The following is an 18,928-nucleotide window of genomic DNA, read 5'->3' as shown; positions in this document are numbered from 1 at the left end:
ATCATCTAAATTATCTGATTTTGTAATGTGTCTGTCTTTTTTATTTTATTTTTTTTTTATTTTCAAGTGATGATTCTTATTACTGTAATATGGTCATTTATTTCGGTATGGAGAGCAATACTGTAAAAGTCATTTATTAAAATAAAGGCATCAAAATGCTACCATACTGTATAAATGCTTACAACTTAAATAATATATTTAACTTTTTTCAGTACAGTAATGAGAATTGGGGAAAATGTGCTTAATTGCTCATTTTCAATATTTAAATCTATGCAGGTCTCGATGTTTTACCCAAGGTTGTTATATTTTGTTCTTCACCTTGTAACTCATGCAGCTGGGGCAGCTGATAGCATCCACCTGTAAGGAGCTGCCAGGACCTAAAGAGAGCAGACGCACAGCTAAGGAGCTCTGGGAAGTGGTGGTGCAAATCTGCAGTGTTTCCAGCCAACACAAACGCACCAATGAGGGTAGAGTGAGCCTTCTCAAACAGAGAGAGTCCTCACTCGGCATCCTGCCCCGGTGAGACGGCATTTACTGCAAGGCCACTATATCGTACATGGGAAATAAGTCAGGATTCGTAAATCCTGCCCTAGATGACTTCCTGAGGAAAAAAAAAATCAGCTGTTTTAGTGTCTGCAATATGCTGTAATAATATACTATATCTTAAATAATTCTGCATGTCATGTTAGTGCATTTTGTTACATTTTTCCTTTTGTTTGTGTTCTTAGGAGCAAATTCATGACTTTTATGAAGAAACTACGGGTAAGTGACACACAGCCAGTACATAGTATTACGTAAGTCTAACGTAAATACAGAGAACTTCCAGAATTAATATACAAATATAATTTTTTTTATTTATTTTTTTTTTTTTTTAGGAGCCACTGGTTTTGACAACACTCATCTCTTTGTTTGTGCGGCTGCACAGTATTGTACGGGTATGTGCTAACTGGTGTAGAGGAAGTTACTCCATAACAGTACTAATTACTTTTTCTAGATTGTAATTAGGATTGTAAAATGTACCGGTACCAGTCGGTATTAAAAAAAAGTTGACGGTACCTGGTATGTTCGGTACCTGCTGCAGGACGCTGCTTTCAAACGCTCTCGTTTGTGTTTGTTTGAGCGCTCTGAGCGTCAAAGGTTTCTGTTTCCAGCATGTTTTTGAAGCACTGTAGCCAATCACAATTATATCCATCGAGCATGTGAACGTATCGAACTGAATACAAGTTTCGTTATTCATGCTGGTAAGTACACGGCAAAGTTTCTGGATTGACAACCATATTTGTTTGCGTGATTGAATCAGAAACTGCGATGATTGACAGTGGTAACAAATTACAGAATATCGTGAATATTGAATATTGTTGAAAATTAAGATTAATGTGCCAAAGACGGCACCAATACACAATTTCACTCTCCCTGCACAACTAGCACACTAGCTCTTCATCTACAACATTATTGGTTTACTTTCTGAAATGTACTGGTCAATGTTGGTTCCATGTTCTAGACATTCTGCATGCAAGGCTCATTCCTGTGGACTGGAGTGATTCCAAGTCATTATGCATATGATGTTTTGTATTTCCCAGGATGATATAGTGAATGAAGTGACAGCTGAGCATATCTCCATATGGCCTTCATCTCTCGCCAAGTATGTCACAACAAATCAAATGCCATTAGATGAAGAAATGCCGTGATTAAATCTGTTGATGTAACAATAATTTGTGAATTTATAAGGTTTGTTTTAATGGTGTAATCTTGGTGTCATGTTCTGATGATGATGGTGTCAATGCAGTTTACAGTCTGTGGATGTTGAAGCTGTGGTCGTCACGTTAAAGGAGTTGGTTAACTATGCTCTCACCCTCAACCCCAACAATCAGTCGTGGCTCTGCACACAGGCCGACATTTACTTTGGTAAGTAGAAGCAATGTATACATTTAAATCCTATGCTCATAGTGTAAAGATTCAACACGGAGGGATTATTTCAAGTAGGGATGCACCGATAAAATTTTTTTAAGGACAGAGTACGAGTACCGATACTTTTTTCTAGTACTCTCCGATACCGATGCCTATACATTTATTAATTTCTCTCTCTCGCTCTTTTTTTTTTTTTTTTTTAAATTTATTTATTTATTTATTTTTTGATGTTGCGGTTTTCCAAGCACAGTGCATCAGTGCATCGGTTTTACAAACACAGTGAGACTAATGAATGTAGGACAATTTCTTTATTATTACTCTAATGAAAAAAGTAATAATTTTTATGTGCTTGTCACAAACTTGAAGAACAAAAATTTCACAGTGTCCAATAACCTTCAAAGGGCATAATTACCAATATATATAATTGTTGTTATATAAAAATAAATTTACAAACAAATTACAAACAATACAACAAATACTATGAAGATACAAATTAAATAAACTTGTTTTTCAGATACAGTAGGTTTATTTACCATGAATACATTTATTTAACATCTTTTGTAGTTTTATTAACATTAATAAAAAATATAGGCTATGGTCCCTTTAAGACCGAATTCATGGATACTGACACACATCCTGTTTTCACCCAAATGTTTATTTCCACTTAAGCCATAACCGACTGTATTTACGTGAGATACTCCACGCGATGGACATTTTGACAATTACAGAGCCACTTGAAAGTTTGTGAACCCCTTGCAGAATCTGTGAAAATGTGAAAAATTTTAACAAAATAAAAGAGATAATACAAAATGCAGGTTATTTTTTATTTAGTACTGTCCTGATTAAGATAATTTACATAAAAGATGTTTTCATATAATTCACAAGACAAAAAATAGCTGAATTTATTAAAATGACCCCATTCAAAAGTTTGTGAACCATTGATTTCTAATACTGTGTGTGGTTACCTGGATGATCTACGACTGTTTTTTTTGTTTTGTGACGGTTGTTCATGAGTCCCTTGTTTGCTCTGAGCAGTTAAACTGAGCTCTGTTCTTCAGAAAAATCCTCCAGGCCCTGCAGATTCTTCAGTTTTCCAGCATCTTTTGCATATTTTAACCCTTTCCAGCAGTGACTGTATGATTTTGAGATCCATTTTTTCACATTGAGGACAATTGAGGGACTCAAACCCAACTATTTAAAAAGGTTCAAACATTCATTGATGCTCCAGAAGGAAACACGATGCATTAAGAGCCGGGGAGTGAAAACTTTTTGAATTTGAAGATCAAGGTAAATTGTACTTAATTTGTCTCCGGAAAACATGTAGGTATCTTCTGTTGCTTCCAAAGGGCAGTACTAAATGAAGAAAATTGATATTTAAACAAAATGAGAAAAATTTGGACATCTTCATCCTGTTCAAAAGTTTTCACCCCCGACTCTTAATGCATTGTGTTTTCTTCTGGAGCATCAGTGAATGTTTGAACCTTTTTTAATAGTTGTGTTTGAGTCCCTTAATTGTCCTCAGTGTGAAAAAATGGATCTCAAAATCATACAGTCATTGCTGGAAAGGGTTCAAATATGCAAACGATGCTGGAAATCTGAAGAATCTGCAGGGCCTGGAGGATTTTTCTGAAGAACAGAGCTCAGTTTAACTGCTCAGAGCAAACAAGGGACTCATGAACAACCATCACAAAACAAAAAAACAGTCGTAGATCATCCAGGTAACCACACACAGTATTAAGAATCAATGGTTCACAAACCTTTGAACGGGGTCATTTTGAAAAATTCAGCAATTTTTTTTTATTTACTTGTGAATTATATGTAAACATCTTTTTATGTAAAATATCTTAATCAGGACAGTACTAAATAAAAAAATAACATGCATTTTGTATTATCTCTTTTATTTTGTTAAAATTTTTCACATTTTCACAGATTCTGTAAGGGGTTCACAAACTTTTATTCAGCACGATTCTGCGTATCCCGCCTTCTAATTATGATTGAAAGCATGCAGTTCGCAATGTGTGTGTTGTCATCATTAATTTTGAAGTATTTCCACACCTCTGAGGCTGACATTGTTTCTGCTGCTGCCGTTGGTGTCTCTGTACATGGAAAATTCTGTCAGTTACGTCACGTGAGGTATCGGTCTTTGGTATCGGGGGTATTTTTACGAGTACGAGTACAACTACATGAGCTTGGTATTGGGCCCAATACTGGTATTGGTGCATCCCTAATTTCAAGTCAATTCATATTATTTGTATAGTACTTTAAACAATACACGTGTTTCAAAGCAGCTTTACAGAGGCTGCGTTTACACTTGGCATTAATATGCGATCACCGTAGCGTAAAACAACTTTCACTTTAGCCTCTATCAATGCAGTGCACACAGCACAGAATTTTTGTGATTTATTCAACAAATGTACAATCGATCACAAATAGAGTACTTAATCTGCCGATTTAGGTTTCCCAACATTAATCTTGTATGATGATAATTATTCCAACGCATTTCATGATTGAAAGGAGCGTGCAAGCATTTATATTGTTTGTGTAATATGTAGAAAACGGCAGAATCTGAACACTTTATATTAAAGAAGTAAAAGATGTGTCGCATTAAAGAGCATTAATTAGAACTAAACAAGGGTAGGCTATACGACACCAGATTAAGAGTAAAGACGATTGTAACACAGTTCGTATGATGGGGGAAGAAGGAGGCGGGAACCGGCGAACATTCAACAATAAACTTTAATAAAATAAACAAAGAACAAAACGAAAGTAATGCCGGCAGACCCTCGCGGACGTCTGCCGGCCACACAAACATAATAAAACAAAATAAAGTCCAGGCCTGGTCCTCTCTCGTCCTTCACTGTCGTCGCTCCTCCTTTTATGCTTCCGGAGCTCCTCCGTGAGAGACTCAAGGCCGGTGCGCCTCACAGGTGGAGCTCGTTAACCCTCGCGTCACCGTCCTCGCGCCGTTCCCTCACGGCTCTCGCCCGCCCTGCTCGTCACATACCCCCATCGCCCCTCGCAGGCCGGGGGGTACTCCCGAGACTGCGCTCTACTCCCCCCCCGGGGCCTGTCTCGGCGGCCGCAGCACCTGGGGGTAAGGACAGACGAGACGAGAGAAAGGAGATGGAAGCAAGGGGAGCGACAGAACGAGAGAGGGAAGAGAGGAAAAAAAATAAAAAATCTTGATCCGGTTCCCTGACACACTGCCGCTCGGTCCTCAGCCCGCCGAGAGGCTCTTCCTCGCGGTGCCATGCGATGGCACTGGACGCTCGGTGGACGGCCCAATCCTCGACCGCCTCCTGGCGGCCGGCGATGGCTCCTCCGGCTGAGGGCAGCCGGCAGCGAATCCGCCGTTCCCTGCTCCTCCCCTTCATGGCGGACGGTAGCAGGCTCCGGCCCACGGCAAACGACGGCATTCCTCCGCTCCCTCCAGGACGGCAGCCACCCCACCTCGTCCCAGGAGCACGGCATCCGGGTCTCCGTCCCACCTTTCACAAGGCTCCAGTACCACCGCCTCGGGCAGCCTCTCGCGGTCTTCACTCCTGCGCTGCCCGAACTCCGCAGCACCGCGATCCCCCTCAGCAGCGAGGGCTCTCCGACAGCATGTCCCTCCTTCCTCCCGGGTTTCGGCACCAATGTAACACAGTTCGTATGATGGGGGAAGAAGGAGGCGGGAACCGGCGAACATTCAACAATAAACTTTAATAAAATAAACAAAGAACAAAACGAAAGTAATGCCGGCAGACCCTCGCGGACGTCTGCCGGCCACACAAACATAATAAAACAAAATAAAGTCCAGGCCTGGTCCTCTCTCGTCCTTCACTGTCGTCGCTCCTCCTTTTATGCTTCCGGAGCTCCTCCGTGAGAGACTCAAGGCCGGTGCGCCTCACCGGTGGAGCTCGTTAACCCTCGCGCCGTTCCCTCACGGCTCTCGCCCGCCCTGCTCGTCACAACGATACAAATTAAACAACGTCCCATTGCTTTCACTCACTTATACTTTACTTTCTGATGCAATCTCCAGTCTTTAATCAAATTAAGTTTTAAATGAAAAAATACTTGTTGATCATACAAAAATAACTGGGTTGATCATGTTAAAGGGTTAGTTCACCCAAAAATGATATTTCTGTCATTAAGTACTCACCCTCATATTGTTCCACACCCGTAAGACCTTCGTTCATCTTCGGAACACAAATTAAGGTTTTTTTTTTTTTTTTGATTCTTTATTTCTTAAACAATTTAGATTTATAACTATTTACATCAGAGCTCAAGATCCACCCACATTCATAAGATACAGAGATAAGAAAAAGAAAGGAGAGGGGGAATCATTGTTTAGAGGTATAACCAGTACATCTCAAGATTTCAAGAGGTCTGATAAAGTCTCAATAAGGTCCAACCAAAACTGTATTGTCCTTCTGGTGGCGCCATGCACTTTGGCTGTGGTACACTCCAAAAGAGCAATGTCCAGCAAATAGGACACCCAAATAGACGTAGCTGGGGTAGATGGCTCCAACCAAAGTTTCAGGATAACCTTTTTGGCAGCAGTGAAGGCAGCAGACAAAATCCTAATTTGATTGACAGACAGTGATAGCAAGGAATCATCCAACAAAAGAAAAAGCAGTGGATCCTTTTGGATCTGAGTCTTTAGAAGATCAGTCAATATGTCCTGCACTGAGGACCAAAACAACTCAATTCTAGAACAGCCCCAAAACATATGCATATATGTACCTTGACTTGCACTGCTGCATAGGTGACATGGGGTCAGGCTTTCTTTTCATTTTATATAATAAACAGGGGGTGGCATACGCCTTATAGATTAGCTTATAATGAATCATTTGATGTGCTGGGTTCTTTGAGGTAGCAAAACAATTTCTCCAGACAATGTCCCAGTCAATCAGAGTGTTAAGTTCTCTCTCCCAGAAGCTCTCAATCGGAATATTTGAGTACTGTTGTACCACAAGTGATTTATAAATTATACTCACAATACCTCTAGAATCCATACTAGAATCTATCCAGTTTATCATGAGATAAGGAGATAGTTTAGTTGACCAGGGTACACCATATGCTTTCAGCGCAGATCTCAATCTTAAGTGCAAGAAAAAGGAGAATCCTGGGAGAGAGAATTCATCTTTTAGAATCTGAAAGGACTTGAGCCCATAATCATTGTATAGATCTTTTAAAGTGTAAATACCACATTCAACCCAGCATTTGGAAATGACCGGTTTGTTACCAGTACAAAGATGATTATTATTATGCCAGATGGGGGTAGAGTCACAGTAGAAATCTGAAACTCCTATAATCTTTTCTACTGCTTTCCAGATTTTAATAGAATTACTTATAATTGGACCAAACTTTTCCAGCGCTTTCTTCGATATATTAGTAAAGGATAAATCCTGTAGACGTAATGGGTAAATAATATTAGCTTCTAGGGCCCGCCATGGCACAGAGGAGTCAGCATCCATCCAAGTCCTAAGCGGCCTCATTTGGTATGCTAAATAATAGGACCAAAAATCTGGTAGAGATAAGCCACTATGAGGTTTTAGCAGGTGCATAGATTTGAGACGAATTCTAGGCCTTTTATTATTCCATAAGAATTTTGTTACTGCCGTATTAATTTTTTTTTTTTTAAATAACCAGTAGGTGGTGCCTGAGGTAACACTGAAAAATAAAAAACTTAACCTTGGAAGTATATTCATCTTAACAGTGGCTATCCTACCATGCAGCACCAAGCAGAGTGGAGACCAACAGAGAAGATTACTTGTGATCTTATCAAGGAGAGACTGATAGTTCCACTTGGAAATGCGAGATAATGAAGGAAAAACTCTAATTCCAAGATAGTTAAACTGGTCACTAACGGGAATCATAGTAGGTAAGGCCTGAATCTCTGATTTGGCAGCTAGATTGAGGGGCAGAAGTACTGATTTGCTCCAGTTAATTTTATAACCGGACGGTTTACCGAATGTATCAAATAATTTTAAGCATTCGTTAACCGAATCTGTGATATTTGATACATACAACAAAACGTCATCGGCATAGAGTGAAATTTTATGGGACATATTCATACAGCTTATAGGTACTATTGCAGGGCATTGTCTAATCGCTTGGACCAGAGGCTCCAATGATAAATTAAAAAGCAAGGGTGACATCCTTGACGAGTGCCCCTGCCAAGACAGAAGGAAGGAGAAATAGAAGAATCAGTAAGTACCCTGGCTGAACAATTAAATTAAATAGTTTTGACAGCTCGCAAGAAAAAAGAGCCAAATCCAAAATGCTCTAGGACAGACCTCAAAAAATTCTACTCAATTCGGTCGAATGCTTTCTCTGCATCCAGAGAAAGGACTGCAGAGGAAGCTGTATAGGAGTCTGCTTGTTGCACAATATGTGAAGAAGCCTACGTATATTGTCCGCCGCAAATCTCCCCCTTAAAAAACCTGATTGATCATAGCTTATCAAGTCTCCTACACATCTATTCAATCTTAGGGCCAAAACTTTTGCCATCAGCTTAGAATCTGTGGACAGAAGGCTAATTGGCCTGTAACTAGAGCATTCAAGTGGATCCTTCCCTTTCTTCAGCAGCAGAACTATTTAAGCAGTGTTTTGGTCCCTGTGTAAAGCACCTGTTTCTAAAGCAAAGTTAAGAGAGTTGAGAATCAAGGGTGCTATTATATCCCATAATATCTTCAGTAACTCTGGGGGAATCCCATCTAACCCAGGGGCTTTATTAGTGCTCATGGAATCCAGGGCAGATTTTAATTCCTCGATTGTCAATGGGCTATCCAATATATTGCGTTGAGAGTCATTTAATTTAGGAAGATTTAGATGTTTAAGGAATAAATCAAAATTTGTTGGATTCGGAAGTATACAAATGTTGGTAATAGGATTCAGATGTCCTATTTACATCCTTAGTTTGAGTATATACTGTACCCTCATGCCTTATAGCTGATATACTGGCCTTAGATTCACCATCTTTCAGCCTCAAAGCCAACAGCTTAGAAGAGCGTTCTCCATGGAAATAAGACTGTCTAGTACGATGAATGATGAATTCCGCTCTATGTAAATATATAGATTTTAATTCTGATTTAAGAACTTTTACGTGTATTGGAGTTTGACGATGTCTGGCATGCGGCCGCATGGCTCGCAGTAATTCGATCTGATTTGACCACGATCATTTGAAGTCACAAGGGAGAGAATCGGGGATCCATCGATGCGGCCATAAAATGTGTCAAGTGAGCTGTTAATGTCAGCCAGGCCGGAGCCAATGTGAGATTTACAAACAAAAGATCAAGAAGGTAACACTTTAACGAAGTTTATAGTTGACTTGCTCATCTGATCCTACACAGACGCTACAACCAGAAATGATTAAATCAGCCTTAGAGGCATAAGATCTATCTAACTTAAAATCGCCCCCTAGCACCACAAGACAGTCCTCTAAACGTAATAGTTCTTGAAAAAATAAGGGATCACCCTCGGTGGGTGCATATACAGACAAAAAAGCATATTTAGTATTATTTACAGAACCAACAGCATAAGTGATTCGGCCTTCTGTATTTCCACCCGATCTTATAATTGAAAAATCAAAATTACGCTTAGACACAATCAGCACCCCTTTAGTTTTGTTGGCAGCCGAAGAGGAGCATATCACTTTAAAGTATCTATTTTGAAAGTGATGCACGTCAGCTGCTTTTAAATGAGACTCTTGTATAAGGCGATAGAGACATTTTTGCATCTTAGGTAATCTAGGCATTTAGTTCGTTTAATAGGCTATTTAACCCATTGACGTTCCATTTATAGCCATATATTGTAGGAAAAGCAGACCAACCAGAACTAAGGCGGGAAGAGAAGATAGCGGTGATCCCCCGGAAAGATAGCGGTGATCAGAACACATGCATATATGTACATGTTTTTAAACATACAAACATTACGCATAAATATACATGCATAATACAGGTTAAACTTACTTGGACGGTCTCAATCATAAAACAAAAAGCAAAACAAGAACAGTAACAAAATGGGCAGTAAGCAAAGAGTTAGAACATACTCTTCTACCTGCCCTGAAGTAACATTCTTTGGATACGCGGACAATTTAGCAGTGCGGCTCGTCCGTCAACACCCGACCCGGTCATTTTCCGGATGAAAAGACAATCAAATTTTCTCAGTAAGGTCCTCTATAGGAACTGCAGATTCGTCTTCATTCAACTCAGATTCTCGTGACGCCGCTGTTACAGCTCCCTTCAGAGAAGATTTTAAGGCGGGAATCAGATTGAGAGCGAACTTTTCAACCTCCGCTGGTGTCTCAAGAAGTGAAATCTTCCCTCGGTGAGTAACTTTGACTACCACGGGGTAAAGCAAAAAGGACATTATTCCCAGCTGAGTTAACTTCTTTCTCGCCGATGTCATCGCTCTCCTCTTAGATGAAGAATGGGTGCTGTAGTCTAGGAAGAAAAGCAGCGGCATTCCCGTATGAAGAATTTGTCCAGTGGCTCGGTCTCCATTCATGATCGCATTCCGATCTTGATAACGTATCGTCTTGAAGATGAATGTACGAGGGGTTGTTTTTGGAGCATTCACCGCTATATATACGGTGGGCTCTTTCAATCTCCATTACTTTGCCGGCAACAGAGGGAATCCATTTAGGGAGCTGATTCTGTATAAATCGCAGAGGGTCATCTCCTTCCACACCCTCTTTCAGCCCCACTAGACGGATATTGGACTGGCGACTTGTATCTTCGATTCTTGCCAACTTTTCCACCGCTAGCTTAATCTCCACGGTGTCTTTTTTTGCATTACGGAGGGCTGCCTGCATGTTGTCAAAATTATTTCTTATCAGACGAACGTCCTCTTCCAGGCCTCCAAGCCTCTCCGCAATCGGGGTGAACTCTTCTTTAAACAGTTCCCTAATGAGGCTGAGGTGCATCTTTAGCTCGTCTGCAATAATGGCGCGAAGTTCCCCCTCAGGAACACAATTAGGGTCTTTAACTCACTTTTTCTCCGGGAAGCCATTGTTAATTGACATTTTGCCATCTTTATTCGTTGCCCCGTTAGCAAAGTAATCAAAAACGAATCAAGCGTTGATAGTTTACTGAGAACAGATAAATTAAGGATACTGAGTCTGGAAGCAATCAAACTACACCGCCATTGCTATCGGTGGGTCATGTGATCTCGAAATTAAGATATTTTTGATGAAATCCGAGGGTATCTGATCCACACATAGGCAGCAACGTCAGGTAGTTAAAAACATGGATAAAATAGTCAACGCGACTACAGTGGTTCAACCTTAATGTTATGAAGCAACGAGAATACTTTTTGTGCACAAAAACAAAACAAAAATAAGGACTTTATTCAACAAATTGAACCGTTGTCATACGTAGTGAACTCAGTGCAGGCTTCCTTGTTTATGTCCGAATACCGGCTTATTATTGGCTGGATCCTGTGTCAGCATCACATGTATGCGTTGTGTTGCTGACACAGGATCCAGCCAATAATAAGGTGGTATTCGGACGTAAACAAGGAAGCCTACACTTTAATTTCTTATCAAAACTGCGTCTGTCCATTATTTTCTGACAGCCACGCGGAGAGACTGGGCGGGGATTTATATGACATCGCCCTCTGAATACAGATACGATGGCTAGATTGCATTTACATTACACAGAGATCCGTTCACAATGCGTCCTCGACTACCTCCGAACCAGGACACGTTGATCGGATAACATTCTGATCACAAATTTGTTTACATTTGTCTTTTCAATGCGTATGTGGACAACATCCAGATATAGGTCGCATGTTAATGCCAAGTGTAAACGCAGCCAGAGTTTCATGATGTTAATGCTTTATTGTCTACATGTAGAGCTGGGCGATAGTATAGTTGACATTTGATGAAGGTATAAACCATTAAACTGTTTAAATTTGCTGTATAGTGTACTGAATGCACAGTATAGCTGTGTTCAAAATGGTATGCTCTCTTGAGTAGATACTTATTTTGAATAAGTAATTACTTTGCGACCACTAAATAGTTTGTTCTATATATAGCATAAATGTGTATAGTTAGTATGAATATAATCTGGACGTACTACTTTCGCCATGTTGCCCTTATCATGTTACTGCCATTCACAAATCCTCTCCAGTGGCTCCATTGGATAGTAAAGTTTCCATTGTATGCACACTTCAGAATCTCGCTGGAAGAAGTAGGTCATCCGGGTTCTTTTTGCCTCTCTTTTATTAATTCTGTGAATTCGGACATACTACTTTTTCACATACTGTTTTTCACCTACAGTGCCCTTCACTAATATTGGCACCCTTGGTAAATGTGAGCAAAGGCAGCTGTGAAAATAAATCTGCATGGTTTATCCTTTTGATCTTTTATTCAAAAAAGTTTTCACAGCTGCCTTTGCTAATATTTACTGAGGGTGCCAATATTAGTGGAGGGCACTGTTTGGTAATCTTTTTATACAAAGCATACAAGCTTCTTTTTTTTTTTCTTTTTTATAAAGCAAAATCTTTTTAAATTGTTTTTCATGCTGAAAATTCAGTATTAAATAGGCGTTAATGCTAAGAAAATTATTAATACAGTACTTGTAGATAGATTTTTGTCAGAACAGGTTATAAATTCAGAGAAAGCATTTAGAAACTAGACTACAATAATTTTTTACAAAAGTTTTTTTTTTTTTTTTTTTCACAATTTGATGTATACAAAAACGTATCAAAAATGTAATTTAAAATTACTTCAGTTACAGCACTTTTTAAAGTTTTTACTTATTCATTTTTAATTTTATTTTATATTCTTCCTTTGTTTTTTCAGTGACCAACCAGTATTCTGCAGCGATGCATTATTATCTGCAGGCAGGGACTGTGTGCTCAGATTACTTCACTAAACCAGTTCCTCTTGATGTCTACACTGACCAGGTGCTGTAAATTTTATGAACATTGTGAATAAATGAAAAGAAAATGTTTTATTTCTACTTTTGTTTTGGTAATAAAATGCCCTCTAAAGATGAGACTAGGATATTGTCAGGACTGACACATGCTGAATGTCTCTGCAGGTTCTGAAGAGAATGATCAAGTGTTGTTCTTTGTTGAACTGTCACACTCAGGTAATAATCCATCATATACCATAATGAGTCTCGTTTTAGATGATTGTAACTAGGTAATTCATGATGTGATTGTGTACACTCTGCAGGTGGCTGTTCTCTGCCAGTTTCTGAGGGAAGTGGACTACATGACTGCATTCAAAGCTCTACAAGAGCAAAACAGGTGAACTCGCAATGCATGCTGTATCAGTACCAGCTTTACAAAATAGTTCAGAAGTTTAATTTTTTTTCCCCCACATTCCATCAGTCATGACTCTATGGATTCGTTCTATGACTACATCTGGGATGTGACGATTCTGGAATATCTGACATGTATCCTTTTTAAAGAACATTCCATTTCAGACCATCAACGATCTGTAATCAGGAGTTATCAGTCTTGAGCTCTACATCTGCAAATTTATTAATAAAAAGATTTGAATAACCTTTTTTTTCCCCCAGCATGTCTGATATTCTAGCCATTGTTAAACCGTAACATTTGCCCTCAGACATGCACCATAAACGAGGAGAGAGTGACAAAAGACAAGTTGCGGTAAACAGATTTGTTTTTTTCTATTGATTCAAGAATCATAGCTACGCCACTCTGAGTGTCTAAAACATTTATTGCAGATAGTGTAGAAATGTTAATTTCTAGCAATATCTATAATTTCAGTGCAGTTTTAATGCAAATTTTGTACAGAAGTATCTTGATTTTCAGATGGAGCATTTGGCCATCACAAAAGAAACTAATTAGCTCACTACATAGATATGAAGCTGATGATGGTAAATCTATTTGAACACAGATCAAGGCCATCGGACAGACCGAGTTAAACTCCAGTAATCCGGAGGAAGTCCTGCAGCTCGCAGCGCAAAAAAGAAAGAAGAAATTCCTACAGGCCATGGCTAAACTCTACTTTTAAAATCACTCCAAAAGAATGCTTTTTTTATACTGAAAAATCAAAAACAATTTTCAAATAAATATGATTAAACTGGTCCAAAATAAGTTTCATAAGTCTCATACGTATATACAAATACATACAGAGGGGTGTGGGTGGGTGGGTGTGTGTTACACAATTAACCTATCATACACAGGACATTTTTAAATTTTCAGGTCTTATGAACACCAAAGAGAAATTGGTTGCACTTTATTTTACAGTCCTTTTCCACATGTACATATTATGTACTTACTATAGTGATTACAATAACTGTGTAACAACTAGGTACTAACCCTGAACCTACAGTACCCTTAAACCTGACCTTAACCCATGTAGTTGCCTTATATTACCCAGTAATTTCTTATAGGTAAGAACGCTGATAGTACATGTTAGTGCACGCACTGTAAAATAAAGTACAACCGAGAAGTCTTATGAACACCAAAGAGAAAAAAATACAAAAATTCAGCCTACACTAGATATCTTGATGTCTGCTCTTATTTTTGCACAATATTTTGTACTATAAAGTGTAAGAGACCCTCAACAATCAACATCAACAATTGGAAACATAAATTCTCTATTCAGAATATAAAACAGTACAGTTTTTGTTACTTAAATGGCAATTCAAGTACATACAGTAGTATATATTACAGTTGCTTTAAATGATGACCTGAAATAGAACTAGAGTGATTAATAAACTTAAGGCACATTCAATGGTCCTGTCATATGAACACTAATATTAACTGGTTTTCTCAGTGCTGCTTGGAGGTAAGAAGGGCTCCAGGCTTTGTGACTGCTTCATCTGAGCCTCTTTCTGTAAATGAGAACATGACAATGATTTAAAAACGCTGAAGTGAACCTGGCTAAAACACTGCTGCAGAAACAAATGAACATAACATGTTCATGACTTGATTCATTTATACGGTAAATAGTGTCTGAAATCAGCCTCTGACCTAATGTTATACATGTATACTATTTTTAAGTAACTAGCTTGAAGTTTTAGAAACATCAAGAGCTAAAAATATAGCTGCAAGCAGCGATGACGGGCCCAAGCCCGGTGGCACCGCCACCCCGGTGGCTTCAGGGCAACTGTGCACAGTGGGCAATGGGCATTTAAAACGGTTAAACATAAAAGGTCTATGTCAAATTCAGACCACATTTACTGCAGCAGCTGGTGCCTCTATGATCACAAACCACCATCCTAATCTGTCATGTTTTTTTTCACAGACAAAATTCCAGAGCAAACTACTCAACAGTACTCTGAGAAATCTAATCCAGTGTAATGTGAATTTCTGTGATTGCTGATGTTATATTACCCTAACACTTCTCCATGTGTTTTTTGACCTCCCTGAGCTGTTGTTTGCGCACTAATCTTATGCACCAAAATCATGCTTTCATTTAATTTCAGTATGGGTGGTATTTGATGTAAAAAATAAAAATATTATAAAATTAATAAATAGAGCAAAATCACGGAACTTGCAAAGATGATTTCAATATCTGTCTCAGGTAAGAGTAAGGTATGTGTCTAGATTTTTCTGCTCACAAGTTTTTTATAAACAGCCACTTTTATAAAATCATGTGAAATTTATGTAAATATGGGTTTTGAATAAATTAGAATTATATCAATAAATAATTAATTTAAAAACATACGTGATGCTCGCAAACACAGCACATGAACTTCTGTAACGCCCATGTCTACAAAACATGCACTCTCCTTTGTAAAAAAAGAAAAAAAAAATTCTAGTCTTGTCTGAATCAATACATGAAATCACAGTTGTCGGGTAATAAGAATTGTAACTCGTGTCATTTAGAAAAGTAGTCCTGTCCAAATAGTGATATAGTGTCATAGTTCAATTTTAAATGAGTGTGAAGTTATCATTAATTAACTTAACTATCAAACTAATAATATAATACTATACAGTAGCCTACAAGTAAACTGGCTTGATTAGCTGCTTCAGGTGTGTTTGATTAGGGTTGGCACTAAACTCTGAACGACAGTGAGTCTGCAAGAAAAGGGTTAAAGAACTGATCAAGGGTGTAAAACTGACAGACACACACACACACACACACACAGATAATGAGTGAGACTGAGGGGGAGGACAGAGAGACAGAGACAGACTGAGAAGATCATTTAAAAAACAAAAACAAACAAAAAAAACATCTAAATTGTGACAAAGTAGTCTTTGATAAATGTTTAAATATACCTGCACATACAGTATAAAATAAAAAAAGAAATCATTGTTCCATGTATCTTAACTATTGCTCTATTGCTTGATTTATCCAACCCTGTTTAAAAATAGGTATATGCTGCCCTCTAGTTGTTACTCTATGTATGACATTTATCCATTTTTCAATCAGATATAATTAATCTGCCTATTTTTAACTCACACATGCTTTTTGAATTGAAAAAAAAAAAAAGAATAAAATGTGTATAGTGTTTTTTTATAGAAAATATGGGTCATTCCATTTCCCTTTTTTGACATTACTTCAATCTATCACCATGGCAACACCGTTCGAGATATCCATTATCCGTTCTCAATTTAACATCTTCAATGTCTTAGCACCATGGTAAAAAATGTTTGGTCTGAATCGAATAAACCCCCTAGAAGTAGTTAGTCAACTTACCAAAATAAACACAATAGAACGTGAAAAATTCTATTTCTAGTAAGGGTGGTCATAAACGCTTTCTAATTTATGTTGGTGCAGGATGATGTTTTCTCAGCGTCGCGATAGGAACGGCTCGCACAAATCTTAACACACTTTTTGAGCGTGCTGGTGAACGCGCACAGAGTATACAGCCATTCGCGCGCCACGCATGCACAATTAAATAAACCGGGCTTCCGTCATGTTAATTGGTCAGATAATTGGTTTGTTCCATTCGTATGGGAACTTGGTGCTTATAACAGTTCAGGATGCGCAATGTATAGCCTCGTCCATTAATTGTATATAGCGGGACAAGTTATCCCTTACTTCTCAGCATGAGAAATACAAGGTGTGGCGTGTAAGCGTGTGAACTGGTTGAAATGCGTATCTCTCATGGTGAATTCGTTAGACTTGAGAGCAGTGGTGTAGTCGGGGTCATACGCGAACTACACAGTGTCCTTCAGGGGGGTCAATGATTTTTTTTTTTTTTTTTTTTGTATGTATGTACAGTATCTCACAGAAGTGAGTACACCCCTCACATTTTTGTAAATAGTTTATATATATATATATATATATAGTGAGTGTACAGCTTGTGTAAGTGTGTAAATTTGCTCTCCCCTCAAAATAACTCAACACACAGCCATTAATGTCTAAACCGCTGGCCACAAAAGTGAGTACACCCCCACGTTAAAATGTCCAAATTGGGCCCAAAGTGTCAACATTTTGTGTGGCCAACACCATTATTTTCCAGCACTGCCTTAACCCTCTTGGGCATGGAGTTCACCAGAGCTTCACAGGTTGCCACTGGAGTCCTCTTCCACTCCTCCATGACGACATCACGGAGCTGGTGGATGTTAGAGACCTTGTGCTCCTCCACCTTCCGTTTGAGGATGCCCCACAGATGCTCAATAGGGTTTAGGTCTGGAGACATGTTTGGCCAGTCCATTACCTTTACCCTCAGCTTCTTTAGCAGTGGTCGACCAGTGGTCATCTTGGAGGTGTGTTTGGGGTCGTTATCATGTTGGAATACTGCCCTGCGGCCCAGTCTCCAAAGGGAGGGGATCATGCTCTGCTCATTCATGGTTCCCTCAATGAACTGTAGCTCCCCAGTGCCAGCAGCACTCATGCAGCCCCAGACCATGACACTCCCACCACCATGCTTGACTGTAGGCAAGACGTCCCCTTGGAATTATAAGGTTCTCTCTGCATTCCGAGTAGTTTTGAGATATTGAACTTCAAAGTTTTTGCGTTCCATTCAATTGTGTAGATAGAACAGTTTTGTTTTCTAAATAAAAAGTCCCAAAATGTACACAACATTTAAAAAAACATCACATAATGTAAATAAGTTGTCACAGAATAAGAATATGTGAATAACTCAATTTTGACAAAAATGTCAGATAGAACCTTATAATTCCAAGGGGACGACTTGTCTTTGTACGTCTCACCTGGTTGCCGCCACACATGCTTGACACCATCTGAATCAAATAAGTTTATCTTGGTCTTATCCGACCACAGGACATGGTTCCAGTAATCCATGTCCTTAGTCTGCTTGTCTTCTGCAAACTGTTAGCGGGCTTTCTTGTGCATCATCTTTAGAAGAGGCTTCCTTCTGGGACGACAGCCATGCAGACCAATTTGATGCAGTGTGCGGCGTATGGTTTGAGCACTGACAGGCTGACCCCCCACCCCTTCAACCTCTGCAGCAATGCTGGCAGCACTCATACGCCTATTACACAACCTCTGAATATGACGCTGAGCACGTGCACTCAACTTCTTTGGTCGACCATGGCGAGGCCTGTTCTGAGTGGAACCTGTCCTGTTAAACTGCTGAATGGTCTTGGTCACCGTGCTGTAGCTCAGTTTCAGGGTCTTGGCAATCTTCTTATAGCCTACGCCATCTTTATGTAGAGCAACAATTCTTTTTTTCAGATCCTCAGAGAGTTCTGTGCCATGTTGAACTTCCAGTGACCACTATGAGAAAGTGAGAGCGATAACACCAAATTTAACACACCTGCTCCCCATTCACACCTGAGACCTTGTAACACTAACAAGTCACATGACACTGGGGAGAGAAAATGGCTAATTGGGCCCAATTTGGACATTTTCACTTAGGGGTGTACTCACTTTTGTGGCCAGCAGTTTAGACACTAATGGCTGTGTGTTGAGTTATTTTGAGGGGACAGCAAATTTACACTGTTATACAAGCTGTGCACTCACTACTTTACATTGTAGCAAAGTGTCATTTCTTCAGTGTTGTCACATGAAAAAATATTTACAAAAATGTGAGGGGTGTATTTTTTTTTTTAAAGTTATATTTATGGGCTTTTATTTGGAGAGGACAGTAGAGAGCAGACAGGAAAGCATTGGGCAGAGAGAGGGGGGCAGGAT

General features: G+C 39.2%; 1 protein-coding gene across 2 annotated transcripts in view; it reads left to right on the top strand.

The window, feature by feature from the left end:
* Positions 1-13,968, top strand: part of ints8 (integrator complex subunit 8) — a 71,866-nt gene extending 57,898 nt beyond the window's left edge. For both annotated transcript variants that reach the window (XM_051872828.1, XM_051872827.1), the window contains 11 exons: positions 335-519; positions 729-762; positions 876-935; positions 1,581-1,642; positions 1,787-1,905; positions 12,701-12,804; positions 12,942-12,992; positions 13,079-13,152; positions 13,237-13,301; positions 13,475-13,518; positions 13,769-13,968. In XM_051872828.1, the coding sequence (XP_051728788.1) occupies positions 335-519; positions 729-762; positions 876-935; positions 1,581-1,642; positions 1,787-1,905; positions 12,701-12,804; positions 12,942-12,992; positions 13,079-13,152; positions 13,237-13,301; positions 13,475-13,518; positions 13,769-13,885 (915 nt within the window). In that variant the 3' untranslated portion in view covers positions 13,886-13,968. The remainder of the gene's footprint in view (positions 1-334; positions 520-728; positions 763-875; positions 936-1,580; positions 1,643-1,786; positions 1,906-12,700; positions 12,805-12,941; positions 12,993-13,078; positions 13,153-13,236; positions 13,302-13,474; positions 13,519-13,768) is intronic.
* The last annotated feature ends 4,960 nt before the right edge of the window (positions 13,969-18,928 follow it).

Source organism: Ctenopharyngodon idella, chromosome 19 (genome assembly GCF_019924925.1).
Source record: "Ctenopharyngodon idella isolate HZGC_01 chromosome 19, HZGC01, whole genome shotgun sequence".
NCBI classification, from domain to species: Eukaryota; Metazoa; Chordata; class Actinopteri; order Cypriniformes; family Xenocyprididae; genus Ctenopharyngodon; species Ctenopharyngodon idella.
This window is presented reverse-complemented; position numbering and strand designations above follow the sequence as displayed.